At 41.3% G+C, this 16,602-nt stretch overlaps 1 protein-coding gene across 3 annotated transcripts in view; it reads left to right on the top strand.

Moving 5' to 3' along the window:
• The window catches only part of CNNM2 (cyclin and CBS domain divalent metal cation transport mediator 2), a 139,737-nt gene that overhangs the window by 105,271 nt on the left and 17,864 nt on the right, over window positions 1-16,602 (top strand). For 2 of the 3 annotated variants that reach the window (XM_030865502.2, XM_030865501.2), the window contains exons 2-4: window positions 10,197-10,340; window positions 13,053-13,190; window positions 15,236-15,405. In XM_030865502.2, coding sequence (XP_030721362.1) covers window positions 10,197-10,340; window positions 13,053-13,190; window positions 15,236-15,405 — 452 coding nt within the window. Of the gene's footprint in view, window positions 1-10,196; window positions 10,341-13,052; window positions 13,191-13,393; window positions 13,459-15,235; window positions 15,406-16,602 lie in introns of those variants that run through there. The other variant, XR_009559359.1, reaches the window with a different exon arrangement.

The following is a 16,602-nucleotide window of genomic DNA, read 5'->3' as shown; positions in this document are numbered from 1 at the left end:
TATGGTGGGAAAATTCAGTTGGAAAAAATGCACTTAGCTGTGGCTGGGATGGTGAGGTAAAATAAGTACTTAAAAAACATGAAGGTTGTGGGTTTTTTTTTTTTTAGCTTTAAACAGGACAGAAATAGCAAGGTGATAGCTCCCTGAATGAAATCGTGTTGCTTCTCCTTAAGCAAACTTTACCATTGTACTCATGTCATAATACTAGATCTATCACCGTATGAGTCAGTAGAAGATCTGCAAGGCATGTGTAAGAATTCATCCATGTATTCATTACAGAAATCTGTGAGAAAATAGCTGCTTTTGTGTACTATAGCTTGTTATTCAGGGTTTCTTTTTCTTTTGATTTTGCACCTGTTGAACTGAGAGGGCGATGGATAGGGTAAGGACCTATCTACTGTTAAGAGTAATGTGGGTGTAGAGACCCAGGCACTCCCCGGGCCCAGGTGTAGCTGAGGCGGGGCTGTGTTAGGGCTGTGTGTGCAAGGGTCGGGCTCCTGTGATTGCTGATCACTTCCCCTGAGGAGAGGCTCCTTCTTACCTCTTCTGTGGGGATGAGGAAAACCATGGAGGTTATGATTGGACAAAATCAAGTCATTTGATTGGCCGGGACAATGAGAGCATAAGAGGAGGATGATGGCCTTTGAACCCCACTCGAAGACGTTTTCTTTTAAATTTAGCTGTGGATGGGAAGTGAGCACTTTTTGAGTAATAGGATGATATGATTGTGTTGCGGTTTAGTAAGTATTACCTTTGTGTATGTAGGAGTGTTAGGTTATTATGCTAGGCTTGGTGGGGCCTGCGGATGAAGAGTAAGACAAAGATGAATAACACAGAGGTCCCTGTGGTCAAGGAGTTTATGATCTAAGCAGGGAAACAACTAACCTTGTGGTAAATGAGGTTCGAGTACACGGGCAGCGTTGTCAGCTGAGGAGGGGCCACAAGAACCAAATGGTTACTTACGTTTCAGAGATTTGAAGGCTGCCGTCCTGCCTCATCCCTGCCCAGGTTTCTCGTCTAGCTCAATGTCTCTGGCCTTCATTTCCTCCTCGTGTGCCACTGCGTATACATCTTACGAGATCTTGGTAGCTCTCGCCTCAGTTTGCCTCTTACAAAATGCAAGACCCAGACCTGAACACACTATTCCACATATGGCTAAATGTAGTAGGAGCATTGCTTCCCCTTTTCTGAGGTTGTATTGCCACTGAGTCATCATGAGATAATATGCTGCTGGACCACCAGGTCATCTGTTTTATGGGGACCTGCTATTAACACAGAAGGGGTTGCCGAAAGGTCCTACCTGGGAGGCCACAGGCAGGCCTGTATTCCCCTCGGAACCTGCTTACGTCTGCTTATCCGACTTAGCTGCTTCTCCTGTCGCGCTCTGGCGCCTTCCTGCCCCTGCCTCCCATACCCCTGAAGTCCCCTCTAGTCCCTCCTGGGTGGTAGTTCTGTAACTCCTTGAACTATGCATTTTCTTTCTTTCTTTTTTTTTTGATGTGGACCAATTTTTTTAAAAGTCTTCATTGAATTTGTTACAATTTGGCTTCTGTTTTATGTTTTGGGTTTTTGGCCGAAAGGCATGTGAGATCTTAGCTCCCTGACCAGGGATCAAACCCACACCCCCTGCATTGGAAGCGTGGAGTCTTAACTGCTGGACCACCAGGGAGGTCCCTGAACCGTGCATTTTATACACATTATTGCATGTAGGTATCCATCCATTCATTCAGTCTTCGTTAAAAAGGGAAAAAAAAAAAAAAAGGTGGGGAGAAATGGAGAGAAGAGGCAAAGGTGATTTAGAGTTTTAAGCCTGGGTGATTGGAGATCTAATGGCATCATTTCCAGAAGTGGGTATTCAGAAGTGGTGTTATTTGGGGGAGGACAAACCAGACTCTGTCTAAAGACACAGGCCTTTTTCTCTCCGGTGAAGGCTCCCTGGCAGAAGCAGGCCAGTGTGTGTCCCTGTTAGAAGTAGGAAGGGCTGTTCTAGAAATCACAGTGGATGGCACTGAGATGATAATCTTTGGATTCTTCATCTATGACCTTTCTTATCTTGAGCATCTTTTGTCACCAGAATCATCTTTCACAACCTTTTGACCACATATACTTTTGACTCTTTTCTGCTTCTTGAAGTGGTTTTTAAAAAGTTTGGCTTCCAAAACACTGTTCTCTCTATTCTCTGCTCACTCCACCGGCCCCTCCTTCTCAATCTCCTTTTTGGCTGTATCTCCACTTCCTGCCCTATGAGACATTGGCCTGCCCCAGGCTCAGTGCTGGGATCTTTTCTCTGCCCACACCCTCTCTCTCGGTGATCTCCTCCAGTGTCTGGCTTCACTAGCCGCTCTTCTCTGGGGGTTCTCGCTCTTCATCTGTAACCCACATGTCTCGCTCGCTCTCTCTTTCTCGAGTTCTGACGTAGCTATGTAACTGCCTGTTTGACATTTCCACTAGGATGTCTAGTAGGCATCTTGAACTTAACCTGTCTAAAACTGAATTGATTTTTTCCTTCCAGACGTGTACCTCCCACAGTCCTTCTTGGCAACTCTATCCTTTCCACGGCTCAGGCCCCAAAACCTTAGAGTCAGCCTTGGCTTGTCTCCTTCTCTCCCACCTACATTCAGTCCATCAGCAAAACCTGTTGGCTCCTTCTAAAATATATACCTGGAATCTAAGTACTTCTCATCCCCTCCACTGTTAGCATCTGGTTCCGGTCACTCTCTCCTCTCACTGGGATTGCTGAAATAACTTCCTTCCTTCCTTCCTTCCTTCCTTCCTTCCTTCCTTCCTTCCTTCCTTCCTCCCTCCCTCCCTCCCTCCCTCCCTCCCTCCCTCCCTCCCTTCCATCTTTATTGGGGTATAATTGCTTTACAATGGTGTGTTAGTTTCTGCTTTATAACAAAGTGAATCAGTTATAATTCAAAAAGAGTCATGTACCAAAATGTTCATTGCAGCTCTGTTTACAATAGCCAGGACATGGAAGCAACCTAAGTGCCCATCATCGGATGAATGGATAAAGAAGATGTGGCACATATATACAATGGAATATTACTCAGCCATAAAAAGAAATGAAATTAAGCTATTTGTAATGAGGTGGATAGACCTAGAGTCTGTCATACAGAGTGAAGTCAGAAAGAGAGAGACAAATACCATATGCTAACACATATATATGGAATTTAAGAAAAAAAAAAGTCATGAAATAACTTCTTGATTGGGTTTCCTTTTTCCCGGCTCTGCCTTTCCCGCTGCATCTTTCTCCCACCAGCGGCCAGGACTTTTCTCACCACAGCAGTCAGTGATCCTTTCAAAACAATACAGATCAAGTCACTCTTCAGCTCAGAACCCTCCAGGGACTTCCCATCTCCGAGTAAAAGCTAAAGTCCTTGTGATGGTGACATGATCTGCCCACTGCCCACCACCCCTGCTGCCCGCCCCCACCCCCATCTTTGATTCTTCCTCTCCTGCTCTCTGTTCCAGCCACACCAGCGTCCTTGCTTTTCCTCAAGCACGCCAGGCCTCCCCTCTTCAGCGCTCCATTGTTCCCTCCACCTGAAACATCTTCCCCAGCCCCTTACTTACTTCATTTGGCTGTTTAACGACCTTCAGCTCAATGTCCCCTTTCCCTTGGCCAGCCTAAATTAAATAATTCGGCCCCTGCTTTTTTGTTCTCCACAGCACATTTTATACAATCTGACATGCTTTCATACTATCTCTTTCCCTTAGTGTCTGTCTCCCCTGCTAGAATGTTCCTTGAAAGCCAGAGCTTTGTTTTGTTCCCTGAGGTATGAGCCTGGCACATAGTAGGCATTCAGTAAATGTTTACTGAGTGAATGAATGGATTTGTGTGACTATAGTTCATTGATACATACATAGCATTGTGTTTTCTGGATTATAAATTATGTTCATAAACATTAGCTCATTGATCAGTTTGTTCACTTTTTGTAAGTCAGACTAAATCTAACTCTAATGCTATTTAAAGTGTATTGACTTCCTTGATGACTAATATGCAAACTGGTTTCCTTGGGAGATCTTAAGTATGGCCATTCAAATCTATCCTCCATCCCGTTTTGTTTTAGTGATGGGGGCCCTGAATTCTGATTTACAGAGCATTTCTTTCTTTTATCACTAGTTCCATAGAACAGCGGTCCCCAACCTTTTTGGCACCAGGGACCGGTTCCGCGGAAGACAGTTTTTCCACGGACGGGGGTGCGGGATGGGGGGGTGGTTCAGGCGGTAATGCGAGCGATGGGGAGCGGCAGATGAAGTTTTGTTCGCTCGCCACTCACCTCCTGCCGTGCGGCCCGGTACCTGTCCTCGGCCCGCGGGTTGGGGACCCCTGTCATAGAACTCACTCTAAGGAACTTTATTCTTTTCTTTTCTTTCTTTTTTTTTTTTTTTTTGCGGTACGCGGGCCTCTCACTGTTGTGGCCTCTCCCGTTGCGGAGCGCAGGCTCAGCGGCCATGGCTCACGGGCCCAGCCGCTCCGCGGCACGTGGGATCTTCCCGGACCGGGGCACGAACCCATATCCCCTGCATCGGCAGGCGGACTCTCAACCACTGCGCCACCAGGGAAGCCCCTATTAATTCTTACTTACTGAGTTATTATAATTCTTTTGTTAGATAAACTGGGAAATGTTTAAAAACAAAGGCATATCAAACGCTTCATTTGCCCTACCCTTCTTTAAGTGAGGGGCCACGACACTGCACAACCTCAGGCGAACCATTAGGCCTTGCATTCTGTGCCCCTACAGTGGTGTGACACGGCAGCCATCGCAGATATAAGACGTTTGGCTTTAGTTTCTCATGGCTGAATCTTCTGTTTGTTTTCCTCCTGCTGTTCGAGTGGCATTTAAGACTCTGTCTGCCTTGCGCTTGCATTGTTAGGTCTCTTGGACTACCGCCTGTCACTTGTTATTAGTGCAGCTGTGTCGAGTTGTTCCTAATTCCATTCTACTTCATCTACCCTCTTGGCTTTCCTCCTTAGCTATTTCACTTACTCTGTCTACTGTTCCATTTCACTTGATTGACATCAAACTTGTATGATAGCCAACGAGTCCATATTTTCATCAGGCAGTTAAGGTACCCTTTGCCAGCCTAATCACTATCTAGTTAATTATTTCTATCAAAATACAAATGATATCTGTCATTCAGAATTCGAGCCTAGCGTCGTGGTAAGGTTAAAAAATGGGAGTGTGGCAACCTGCTACCATTCTAGGCTGATTCTCCAGAGAGAATAGGCAATACTTTGATTTAGGGAGCAGTGAAAGCAGGCAGAGGCAGAAATTCGATCCCAGTTTTACTGTGTAGATGATTTTACTTAGCATACCTCACAATGAAGACATGTTCTTGTAATTTCATCTGTGCAAGTGCCCTGTTTTGAGCACGTAGCAGTTAAAATCTAGGTGATTATTTCATAGTAACTTGCTTATGATACTGAATTTGAATAGAAATATATTGATAGAGCCCTGTACTCTGAAGAGAGGCCTGCATAGATTCTCTTAGGTCTGACTTAGTGATCCCTTAGTGATCTAGGACCAGACTACGTGAAGAGAGGCTATGGGTATAAAGTTCAGGACAGTTGGAAATGACATGAATACTGCAAGACCTCTTACAGCTAGCAAAAAAGGGCTGTCTCCAAGCCCTAATGTCTGCTTTATTCTGTATATAGTTAATCAAGTTTATTTGATCCATGTATATTTAAAAGTTTTAGTGCTACTTAATGCCTATAATTACATATTGTGCTGATTGCTGTGTTTTCATTCTTTGGAGGTTAAGAATCCAAAAAAATTCTAGTTTTTGGTTTATAAATGCCTTTTATTAGTTTCCCCAAAATTGCTTTGCTGCTTTCAATCCTGGCTTAATGCCTCCAACACTCAGGTTCAAAAGGATGCTGTTTGAGCTCAGTTTTTAAAATTTTTGTATTGACAGGTTTACATTTTCTTTTTGATTGCTCCATGGATGAGGCCAAAGACTGAACTCCCTGCAGCGAATGGTTAAGTGGGGGAAGAGGTACCTTGTATCGTTGTCCTCCAAAAGCATGATTAGGGAAGAGGGGTATCATTTTTTTTTTTGTACTGCTTAGTGGGAAGAAGGTTCAAAAAACAAGACTTCTCACCAGGAATTCCAAAGCTAAAAATATGTGGCTCTGGGGCAGATGAAGAAGTTTCAACATTGGAGGTGGGGGTGTGAAAGGGAACAAGTGAGCTTGGAAGGAAACTCAATAATTTTCAATCTCAGAATCCTACCTTACATGAATAATTTCTCCGAGAGTAAGGCTCTTTCCAGTCAGATCTGTTGGTGCTGCTGAGCTGGTATTTCAAGTATGTCCATCTGCATTTAAACGAATTGCTCCAAGACAATCTGATTATGCGGTAGTTACTTTGGTGAGAATAGCGCCTCAGTGGAATGGAAACTTCATTTTGAGTCTAATATTAGACCTTGCTTTGGAAAATTCCTTTTAAATGATCACAAGCTGGGAATAGCAAAAGAATTTAACTTTCGACAGACAGCATTCACCAAGAATTTTTAACTGCTTATGTTTGGGTCCTTGGGAAAGCAGATGTGAGAAACTGACGGGACCAAATTGACTAGACTAGAATCGACTTGAGCTGATGCGGTGTTTATATCTATTGCTGATAAGTTTCCCTGCTAGTCTCATTTGCTCAAAATATTTTCATTCTTTGAGCGTGAGCATGCTAAGGATGCAAATTGTTAGGAGGCCTAATTGTCTAACGATCTAAACTTCTAGGCCTCCAGACATTGTTGCGTATAAAGGGGTCTGAGGCAGAGCGGAAAAGGGCGGACAGGCTCTACAGAACCAAAGCCAGTTTCTGAGTAAGTGCTGGGAACTTGATCAGACCTGGCCTTCAGGATATTTTTAGTTTGTCTGGCTGATTGTGTCTGAGCAAACTCACCCAGTTTGAAGTTTTAAGTAAACTTTATTTAAAGGACACCCCCTCACTCCACCCCCCCCCCGCAAAACCCCCAAAACCTCACCCTGACATTAAAAAAAATAATATACGTGTTAACTGATCATGAAATTTCCAGATATCGTGTCTCCTTGGCGTAACCTAAGGATAAGTTTCAGATGCCTTGCATGCCTTGGGTTGGGAAAACCAATATTGGTGTTTGAGATAAATTTAATATTTTAAAAGATCTTTCTGAAATTGAAATGCATCTTTTAACCACAGTGTACATTTAGTGTAGTAGGGGTTTTTTTTCTTACTAAGCTGGCAATAAGTTGATGGTGCCTTAGAATTGAGGAGGAATATTAATAAATTAATAGGAGCTACCATATTGATCACCCAGTGGATCCCAGGCACTGTCTTTGCTAGGCACCAACATTATCTCTGACACTCACGATAATCCTGTGTGGCAGCGACTATCATGAATGAGCCTGGGTTTAGAGGAGACTGAGGCTCGGAAAAGTTAGGTAGTTTGCTCACGATCACACTGCTGGTGATGGCTAAAGTGGCAGTGCTGGAGTTCACATCCAGGACTGGTCAGCTTCACAGTATGTGTTCTTCCTTGTAGGTTATATCTTTTTGATGTTTACTATATTTGAAATTAAACCTGAGAAATTTTCAACATTTACTTATTCGTTTTTAAGGGACAATCATAAATCCATTACATGTTAACATAAACAACATTTTTATTAAAAATAACTTTTTTCCAAAACATAGTGTCATTGTTTACCTTTATGTGTATCTCTTTATTATCTAGCTAAATGGAAGGCAGCTGGATTCTCTTCTGCATTCAGTCTGTGCTGTATACTGTTTTAATTGAAGTATGTGAAGAAAATCTGGCCTCACACAAATATGTATTTGGAAAAGGGAGGGGTATTTTAATAGGCTTTTTGAATAATTGTGTATGTTCTTCCTTGATAATATACCCAAACTCCCCAAGTGATAGGTTCTTAAAGGTTAGTTGCAATATAGAATCTGAAACTATGCCAGTGGACTTTTGGTGCACTGTTACATTAAAATCTTTTGGTGTGGAATCTTCCTTACAGAAGAATTCTGAATAATGTGTGTAGCTACCCTCTGACTCCAGGAAGTAGAGCTTAATTCCTACCACTCACCCCTCCCTGGGGGTGGGCTAGACCTAGTGACTTGCTTCCAAAAAGTAGAATGAGGGAAAGGGAAAAATTAGTAACTTTGTAGTGGAGAAGAAACCTGGGAAACTCTACCTTAACCAAGTGGTGAAGGTGAACATTGCCTGTGATGTCATGTGGCTGCCATGTGAGCCCTGATGTGCTGTAACTAGAAAACTCATAATCCCAGTCTAATCGTGAGAAAGACATATCCAGATAAGAGGTCATTCTGCAGAGTACCTGACCAGTGCTACTTGATGGTCAAGCTCATGAAAAACGAGGGGGGACTGGGAATCTGTCACAGAACAGAGGAACCTGGGAAGACATGACAGCTAAATGCAATACGGTACTCTGGATTGGATACTTGAACAGAAAGAGAACATTAATGGAAAAACTGGTGAAATCCAAATAAAATCTGGAATTTACTGAATATTACCATATCAATGTCAGTTTCTAGTTTTGATGACTATATCATGGTAAAGTAAGATGTTATCAGTGGGGGAGAAATTGAGTAAAGGGTATACAGGGACACTACTGTCTGCAACTTTTCTGTAAATCTAAAATTACTGCAAAATAAAAAGTTTTTTAAAATCCACTGTTATGTATTGCATTCTGAATAAATCATTTACCCATGCGTGATTTGGTGACACCATGGCCATGGTCATTTGGAAAATACTTGTTCACAGAGTTATGCAGATCTTTGAAATGTTGACACATTTTATTGTTCAGTGCTTTCAAAATCTCATTTGTTAATAGCACCACCTGTCTCATCAGAAAAGTCTTTACTGAGAAGCTCTCAAGCTCATGGCGGTGGATACAAGTTTCCCAAAATTCTAATTTTCCCTTGAAAGCTCAGATGTTATCTTTGGCAGCAAACACTGCTGTTGTTTTCCTTAATGTAACAGGCTCATCTTGTTCATTTTCAAGAAAATGTCTGCCAAATATCCAAGTCTAAATAATCATAGTTTGTTTGGTAGCCATTCTTTCAAATAAAAAAGATGTTCAGTGGGAAAAAGTGGCTGATCCAACTTGCAACTCAAACAATTTGCATTGAGTCATTCTCCTTAAAACAATTTGAGTCCTTTTCCTCAGAACAGCTATCGTACTTGAGAATGCAACAGAAGTGTTCTACCGTACTTCGCAATTTGTCACATACAGTATTGAAAGACAGGTCCCGGGAATCAAGGTTTAATGAAGCTTATAACTTTTACTGCTTCATCAAGGATATTCTTTTTGTTGTTGTTGTCTGAAAAGAATTATTTTATTTTTAAATTTTTATTAAAATATAGTTGATTTACAATGTTGTGTTAGTTTAAGGTGTACAGCAAAGTGATTCAGTTACATATATATGTATATATGTATATACACACATATATATATTTATATACTTTTAAAAATTCTCTTCCATTATAGGTTATTACAAGATATTGAGTATAGTTCCCTGTGCTATACAGTAGGTCCTTGTTGGCTATCTATTTTATATATGGTAGTATATATATTTTAATCCCAAACTCCTAATTTAAGGGATATTCTTAAGAGGAACTAATTTTTTCCCCTCTCTGTGTGTGTGTGTGTGTGGAGAAGGCAGTGACCACTAGCATAGTGACCACCACTACCGCTGCCTTGATTTGTGCTCAGGCACTTTACACCATTGGTGCAAATATCAACACAGTGGAAAATTCCAGGAACATTTTAGTGTTCTAAATGAAAATAGTTTGACCTTTCTGACTCTCCTAAAAGGGTCTTGGGCACCCCTAGGGGTCCACAGACCACACTTTGAGAACTCTCCTAAAGTAAAGTAGCAGTTGCTAAAAGATCACAAAGGAAGAGCTGACATAACCGAAGACCAAATCCATCAGGAAGCAAGTGGTAACATGGTGGTACCATGTGTGTAGACGATGATGCTCTTCTGGATTAACTGGTCTTACTTTTTATGGCCCATGAAGCTTTTCCATTTGTTTGTCGTATTTCCAAACCATTTTTAAATGCTGAAAGATAGACTTTGATAATCTTGTATCTGTGTTCGCTGCTATTTTTACCGTCATCATTTATAAGACTTCATTCAGGAAATTCTGAAAATCACCTCTTTGTTTTCTTTTCTTTAAAGGTAAATCTCACCTGGCTATTGTGCAGCGAGTAAACAATGAGGGAGAGGGGGATCCATTTTATGAAGTTCTGGGAATTGTCACATTAGAGGATGTGATTGAAGAAATCATCAAATCTGAGATTCTAGATGAAACAGATTTATACAGTGAGTACCATCGCCTGAGTGTAATTTTCCAAAACCTTTGCTTTTATTTGTCATGTTGTTTGTGAGTCATCTGACATCTCTCCAGCTGTTGTCTGCCTGTTTCTAATTATGCACTGTGTGTGTAGGCTGGGTACCACCTACCAGTATATTCCAGTCACTTCATCGGAGAGGAAGAAGAGGCAGGTCCTGTAGTGTCAACTGGCCATGTTTTTTTTGAAAAGCCAACTGCTTCTAACTGTTGATTTGGGCATTGCTTGCCCTGAACAGAAAACTCCATTCCTGGTTTTCACATTTATTTTACATCTGGAGGGAGACTTGTTCTTTACTAAATTTTCATTTTACACAATTAGGCAAATTGTTTTCAGATAAATTTCTGTCTGTACCTATGGTCATAATTCAAATACTTAAAAAGTGAGGGGGGATTGTTAAATTGATGGATAGCAACTGTTGAAATGTCTCTATTCCAGGACCCATGGGCCAGGGTAGAGGTGAGGTTTGCAGGCATAGTTTTGCTGGGGCAGTGGTGGAGCAGCAGGGTAAATATAGAGAAAGCAGGACGGGTTAGGGTACACAATAAAAATTGTGTTTTTCTTGTTCTGTGCTTCTCTGCCTTTTGAGAGGTGGTCTTGGATCGGGGCAGGGGAAGGGAAGTATCCACACCTGTTTGCCCAGGAGTCGGCTTGATTCTGGGCTGAGTGTTGAACATGAATCTTGTCTCATTAAAGTCCACAACTGTTGGACTGTGGAGCTTAAACCCTCTTCCTCAGCCTTACTCTTAGCAAAGTAAGACTCTTTCAAGAGTTTCTTAATGCCAGAGGTGGCCCAAGGCCTGAGATGTTTGGGGCTCTCAAAGGTGGTATAGAGAAAGAGGATCTGGGCTCTTTTTGTCCTGTTTGGCTTTTAAAGCGTGACTTGGAGGGGGAAATGGACTGTTCAAATGGCCTGGAGCACCCAGGACAAAGCCAGCCTTGCTCAAAGCGGAATGATTTGTTTTCAGTCCCGTTAGAAGGGAATGTCCCTCATTTTAAAATTTAAAAAGTCTTCCATGCACCCTTAAAAAAATACATTTTATGTTTAGCTCTTGACCTCCTTCTGAAAATGTATCTTATTTTTTTCCTCACATCTGTATAGTGTTCTTTACAAAAAACACCAGTTCCTATGTGTTTTATCCTTTTGACTCTTGGAGAATAATCAGAGATTTCATAATAGAGAATATTGTTAGTATTGCGTTTACATTCTTTTCATCCTTCCTCATAGTGACTGTTTAATACCAAGTGTGTCTCTGCATATTTATGCGTTTCCCCAGGGGTAATCCTCATTGTAAGAAAGATAATCTAGACATTTATGAGCTTTTATGTTTACACTTCAGTTCACTTCTTTTAAACCTTGATGAGACTGATTTCATACATGGCTTCCTGAGATGAGATGCTGAACTTGTGGTTCAGGTATATTCTTGATTCAGATCAGGGATGATGACTACCTTTGTCATTAGAAAATTATTTAGGATGCTTGCATTGATTTATGCTGCCTGATTCTAAAGATAATTTGAGACAGGAAAATTACAGGTTGTGTTCACCGTCTCCCCAGGACAAGCCTAGTTAGTAATCACTCTGATTTGCCCTAGGCATGAAATGGTAATGTAAAGACTCATGATTCTTGGGGGAAAAAAAGGAAGCAATTAGGATCTTGTCTCTAACCTAGTTTTTTCTTGATCATTACTTTGTCCAGAAAAATACTTGAAGAAAGGTTTTGCATGAGACGCCTTCTAGATCAAGGATTGGCAAACTACAGCCCTCAAGAGCATGCCACCTGTTTTTATATGACCCAGAAGCTAATTTTTTTTTTCACATTTTCAGTTGAAAAAAATCAGAATAATAATTTTATTTTGTGACATGCAAAAATGATAAGAAGTTAAAATTTCATATCCGTAGTAAAGTTTTACTGTAACACAGCCCCGCTAATTCATTTACATATGGCTGCTTTTTGCTAAACAGCAGGGTTGAGTAGTTGCAACAGAGCATACATGGCCCGCGAGCCTGAAGTATTTGCAGTCTAGCCCTTTACAGAGGAAGTGTGCTGACCTCTATTCTGAATCACTTCCTTTGTATTTGGTTGACCTTGAGGATCTCATGGTCTGGGGTAGAAATGCAGCTAACAGTTATTATTATTAAAATACTGTTCCATGAAAGTGTTCTTGTTTGTTTCTTGAGATTGTGTGTGTGTGTGCGTGTGTGTGTGTGTGTGTTCTCTTTCAGCAGAGGCTGGGAGCCTCTTAAAGGCAGGGACGTGCTTCCATGTGTCTTTTGTAATGATTGTTCTTCACTGTGGTGTGGCAACCTCAGTAGCAGGAGCGTGTGTGCACTCCGGGCTACAGGCTCTGTTGCTATGTGGTTGTATAGACTCCACGAGGGGAGGATTCTTGTCCCCAGCTGCCCAATAATGTACTTAAAAGGGCTCTGAAGGTCCTCACGAAGTGTGTCGATAGTTGCTCCTCATCAGGTTGCCTGTGATTTCTTACTCTGGATTGTGTCACAGTCATGACTGTGCTGCACTGATTTAATGAGGATTCTCTCTCCCTTCCCCTTTCCATGTGGTGCTTGTATGTAGCGTGCCCACCATCTGGAGAGAGAGCCTAGCCTTTTCCATATATTATGTCATTTTCATTCGAAAAGAGCCCCAATCTAACGGAATGTATTTCCATTTCTCCCTCAGCTGATAACAGAACGAAAAAGAAAGTGGCCCATCGAGAAAGAAAGCAAGATTTTTCTGCCTTTAAGCAGACAGACAGCGAGATGAAGGTTAAAATATCACCACAGCTTCTCCTGGCCATGCACCGTTTCCTAGCAACAGGCAAGTGCAGCTTATCACAGTTTGAAATCTCTGCCAACCCTGGAGCGAGTTTCTCACCCACCGCTGACTGGGGTGGGCTGGGGGTGGAGACTGGGAAATGGGGTGATAAGTAATGCCACTTTTGTGTTTTGTTTTTTGTTTTTTTGTTTTGTTTGTTTTGTTTTGTTTTTTTCTTTTTAAATTCTCTCCTCTCCTATGTTCAGTGTCGGCATGAACCCTCTGAGACATTTACCAGGGGTGGACCAGTAACTTAAAATTGGTCTGAAAGGTAAGGATGAATGTTAGTGCCACACTGCATGTGAACAGTAGGCCAGGTCATCCGCTTCAGCTAAGTCCAGGGGAGAGCCAGCTGGCGGAGCAGGTGGACAGTGCAAGCCAGACACTACCTCGTTGTGTGTCGGACAATTGAGTAGTTCTCTCTTCAGCTTGCCTCAGAAGAACAGGTGGACATCGGTGGTGACACAGGTGCTATGATTTGCAAAGAAGAACAATAAATTTTCAAAATAAAATCTTTACCCTTTATGGTTTTAATGAAATCAGAAATTCTAAGAACTCTGACATGGATTTCTTGATGGCCTCTTCAAATCAGATTGTTAACTTGGGCCCATTCCAGGAGGCAAGTGTTCACATTATTAAAACCACCAACCCAGCCAGCACTGACTGCTCCAGAGAGGTCAAGGTCGAACGGACTTGAGAGACCGACTGACCCTGCTCACATCCCCAGATGGCTCTCTAGGCGAAGGGTGAGCTCTGTTGGCCAGGGGAAGTGTGAGAAAATCAGAGTACCCAGTGGCCTGTAGAAGACGTCTGTGTCCAAGATGGGCAGCCAGTGCCTTTCAACTGAATACAGTACACTTAAGATATTTTGAAAAGAATGCTAACGGCAGCCATGTGATGGAATGTTATGTACTCTTTAAGATCATGTTTTCAGATACCTGGACATGCTCTCACCATATAATATTTATGACATGGGAAAATACTCATAATTTAATGTAAGGTGAGAAGAAACAGTATAAAACCGTGTGTACACAAGATTATCCTTGTGTTTTTGTGTGTACACGTACACGGCACACATGCCTAGGTGAGGTATTAGAAAGAAATGCTCACCAATTGCTCAGAATGGTTACGAGTGGTTGGTTTATAGGTGATTTTATTTTCTTCTTTATTTTTTTCTGTGTTTTCCAAAATTTCCACAATGTACTGTCTAATTTTGTTATTACAAAAAAGTCACAGAAGCTAATGCAGAATTTATATCGCACATATAAAATTAAAAAAATTTTAAAACATAAACAATGTCTTTAACTTGCTTATTATTTTCTACTTCTGATAATATTGTTCATCATTTAAGAACCACAATTTAAAACTAAATGTTCTCCCACTCTGCCTCTGAGATACCATAAAGTCTACTTTCAGTCTGGCACCCTTAAGTCAGTAATTTTGGGTTTTGTTATTTTAATAAAATCAATATCTTTGTAAACTCAGATCAACATTACTTTTTTTTTTTTAATTAGCAAGTTGGAGTGCATGTTGATGTGTGCACGTGCCTTGCTTTTATTCTGAATCTCTACCTTCCTTTGTTCCCAGACTTTCTCAGGGTAGTTGAATGGGAGAATGAGATGTGGAGCACTGCGTCTGTGCACCTGGTACTAACCCACACCTAGATGCTTCCTGACCTTTGCTTCTTCCTTTGGCTGTTGTTGGACAGTCAGTCTTTTGTGGCCTGTTGCAGGGCGTCCTGGCAGTCATGGAGCCTGCTTCTGGTTGCTTTTCCTTTGTGTCAGTCAGAAAATGAGGGTATTTTTATGAGAACTGAAACCAATGACAGGTTGAAAATGAAAAGTTTTAAAGCAACAAACGTGAGAATTCAGCATTTTCTAATTTCTCCCAGGTAATCTGCCCCCAGAGGATCACCAAACGGAAGTCTCGTTAATCCATACTGTTATCGCTTCAATTCCAAGTATTCTTTTCTCTAAACACCTTAATCACTAGTATCATTTTTTTCCATCCATTTGAAGTGTAATATCAAGTTGTGTTTATATCTATAGAAGTAGAAGCATTTAGCCCATCCCAGATGTCAGAGAAGATCCTTCTAAGGCTGCTAAAGCACCCCAATGTCATCCAGGAGCTGAAGTATGATGAGAAGAACAAGAAAGCCCCAGAATACTACCTCTACCAGCGAAACAAACCTGTAGACTACTTCGTTCTCATTTTGCAGGTCAGAAGAATTAATCAACAGTTGTTTGATCTTATTGAGTACCCACCCTTCCAGTTTGGAGGAGACTTGGTATAGGTGAATGGGTGTCAAGGATATAACGTACTTAATAACTTCTGGGGTGGCCTTACAGTGGGAGAATTTCATCTCCCTGTTTTCGTATCTGCAAACAATTTCAATATAAAGCAATGTTATTCATTTAATTTCCAATACAGACGGGCACTTAGTGATTGCTGAGGCATTGAGGCATTCATTTGAAGAAGGGTGAATTCAGGTGTTTGTATTTTTTTTCAAGAGTTTGGGGAATTACCTGTGCATGTCTAAATCTTGGCTGGGCATTTGAAAATTAAGTGTTGTGAGTTCCTTGAGTCTTCTTTTTATCATCTTTTATTTCTTCCGCCCCTCATTAGGACTTGGTCTTGCACAGCTTCCTAGAGATGCCTTATGATCTCTTCCCTTAATGCCATCAAAATAATCCATTTATTATTGTTTTTATTTCTGATTACTACCAGCTTCTGTTTTAATGAGGAACTGATGGGATAATCACAGCGTCTCATGGCAATGGTAACTTACCTCCTTCTCACTGTAACATAATCCACTATATAAGGTGAGAAGGTCCATCCATTCTGAACCCTCTTAAGGGCCCTAGAGGGGCTTTTGTGCTTGGATTGACAGGAGGCCCTTATTATCTCACAGTTTCACGTGGTGGGGCACAGTTCTTGGCCTGGAGACCAAGATGAATAGTACAATGAATAGCATGCTAGTTTTATTGATTTCTTGGGTCTCTTTATTGAAGAATTACTTTTATAGGAATTCTGAGTGTATTTCAATATAAGAATACTAGCCCCTTAAGCATTCTCCTGTTTCTTGGTTACTTCCTAGGTAAGAATTGGAGGGATCTTTATAAGAGTATAATTAGCACTTGGTAGACCCAGCTACAATTTACGTTGAGTCCAGCAAGTCCCAATTATCTAAATGAATCAAGATGTTTCTTTTTATCTGAAAATAACTCTTATCAGATGTGTCTAGATGTTAGAAACTCTGGGAAGTGTTGTGTTCATGCCCTGTGTTTGGACTGTATAGTGAATTCCGGAAGCAGAAGTGAGGAACTGTAGAAAAGTCTATGGATTAACCAGGTATATGCTGCTTTCATATAGTGTTTCTTGGAAACTTCTGTTTGCAGGTTTTCTAAGTCAGTAC

The sequence above is a fragment of the Globicephala melas genome, chromosome 16, assembly GCF_963455315.2.
Source record: "Globicephala melas chromosome 16, mGloMel1.2, whole genome shotgun sequence".
Classification (NCBI taxonomy): Eukaryota; Metazoa; Chordata; class Mammalia; order Artiodactyla; family Delphinidae; genus Globicephala; species Globicephala melas.
This window is presented reverse-complemented; position numbering and strand designations above follow the sequence as displayed.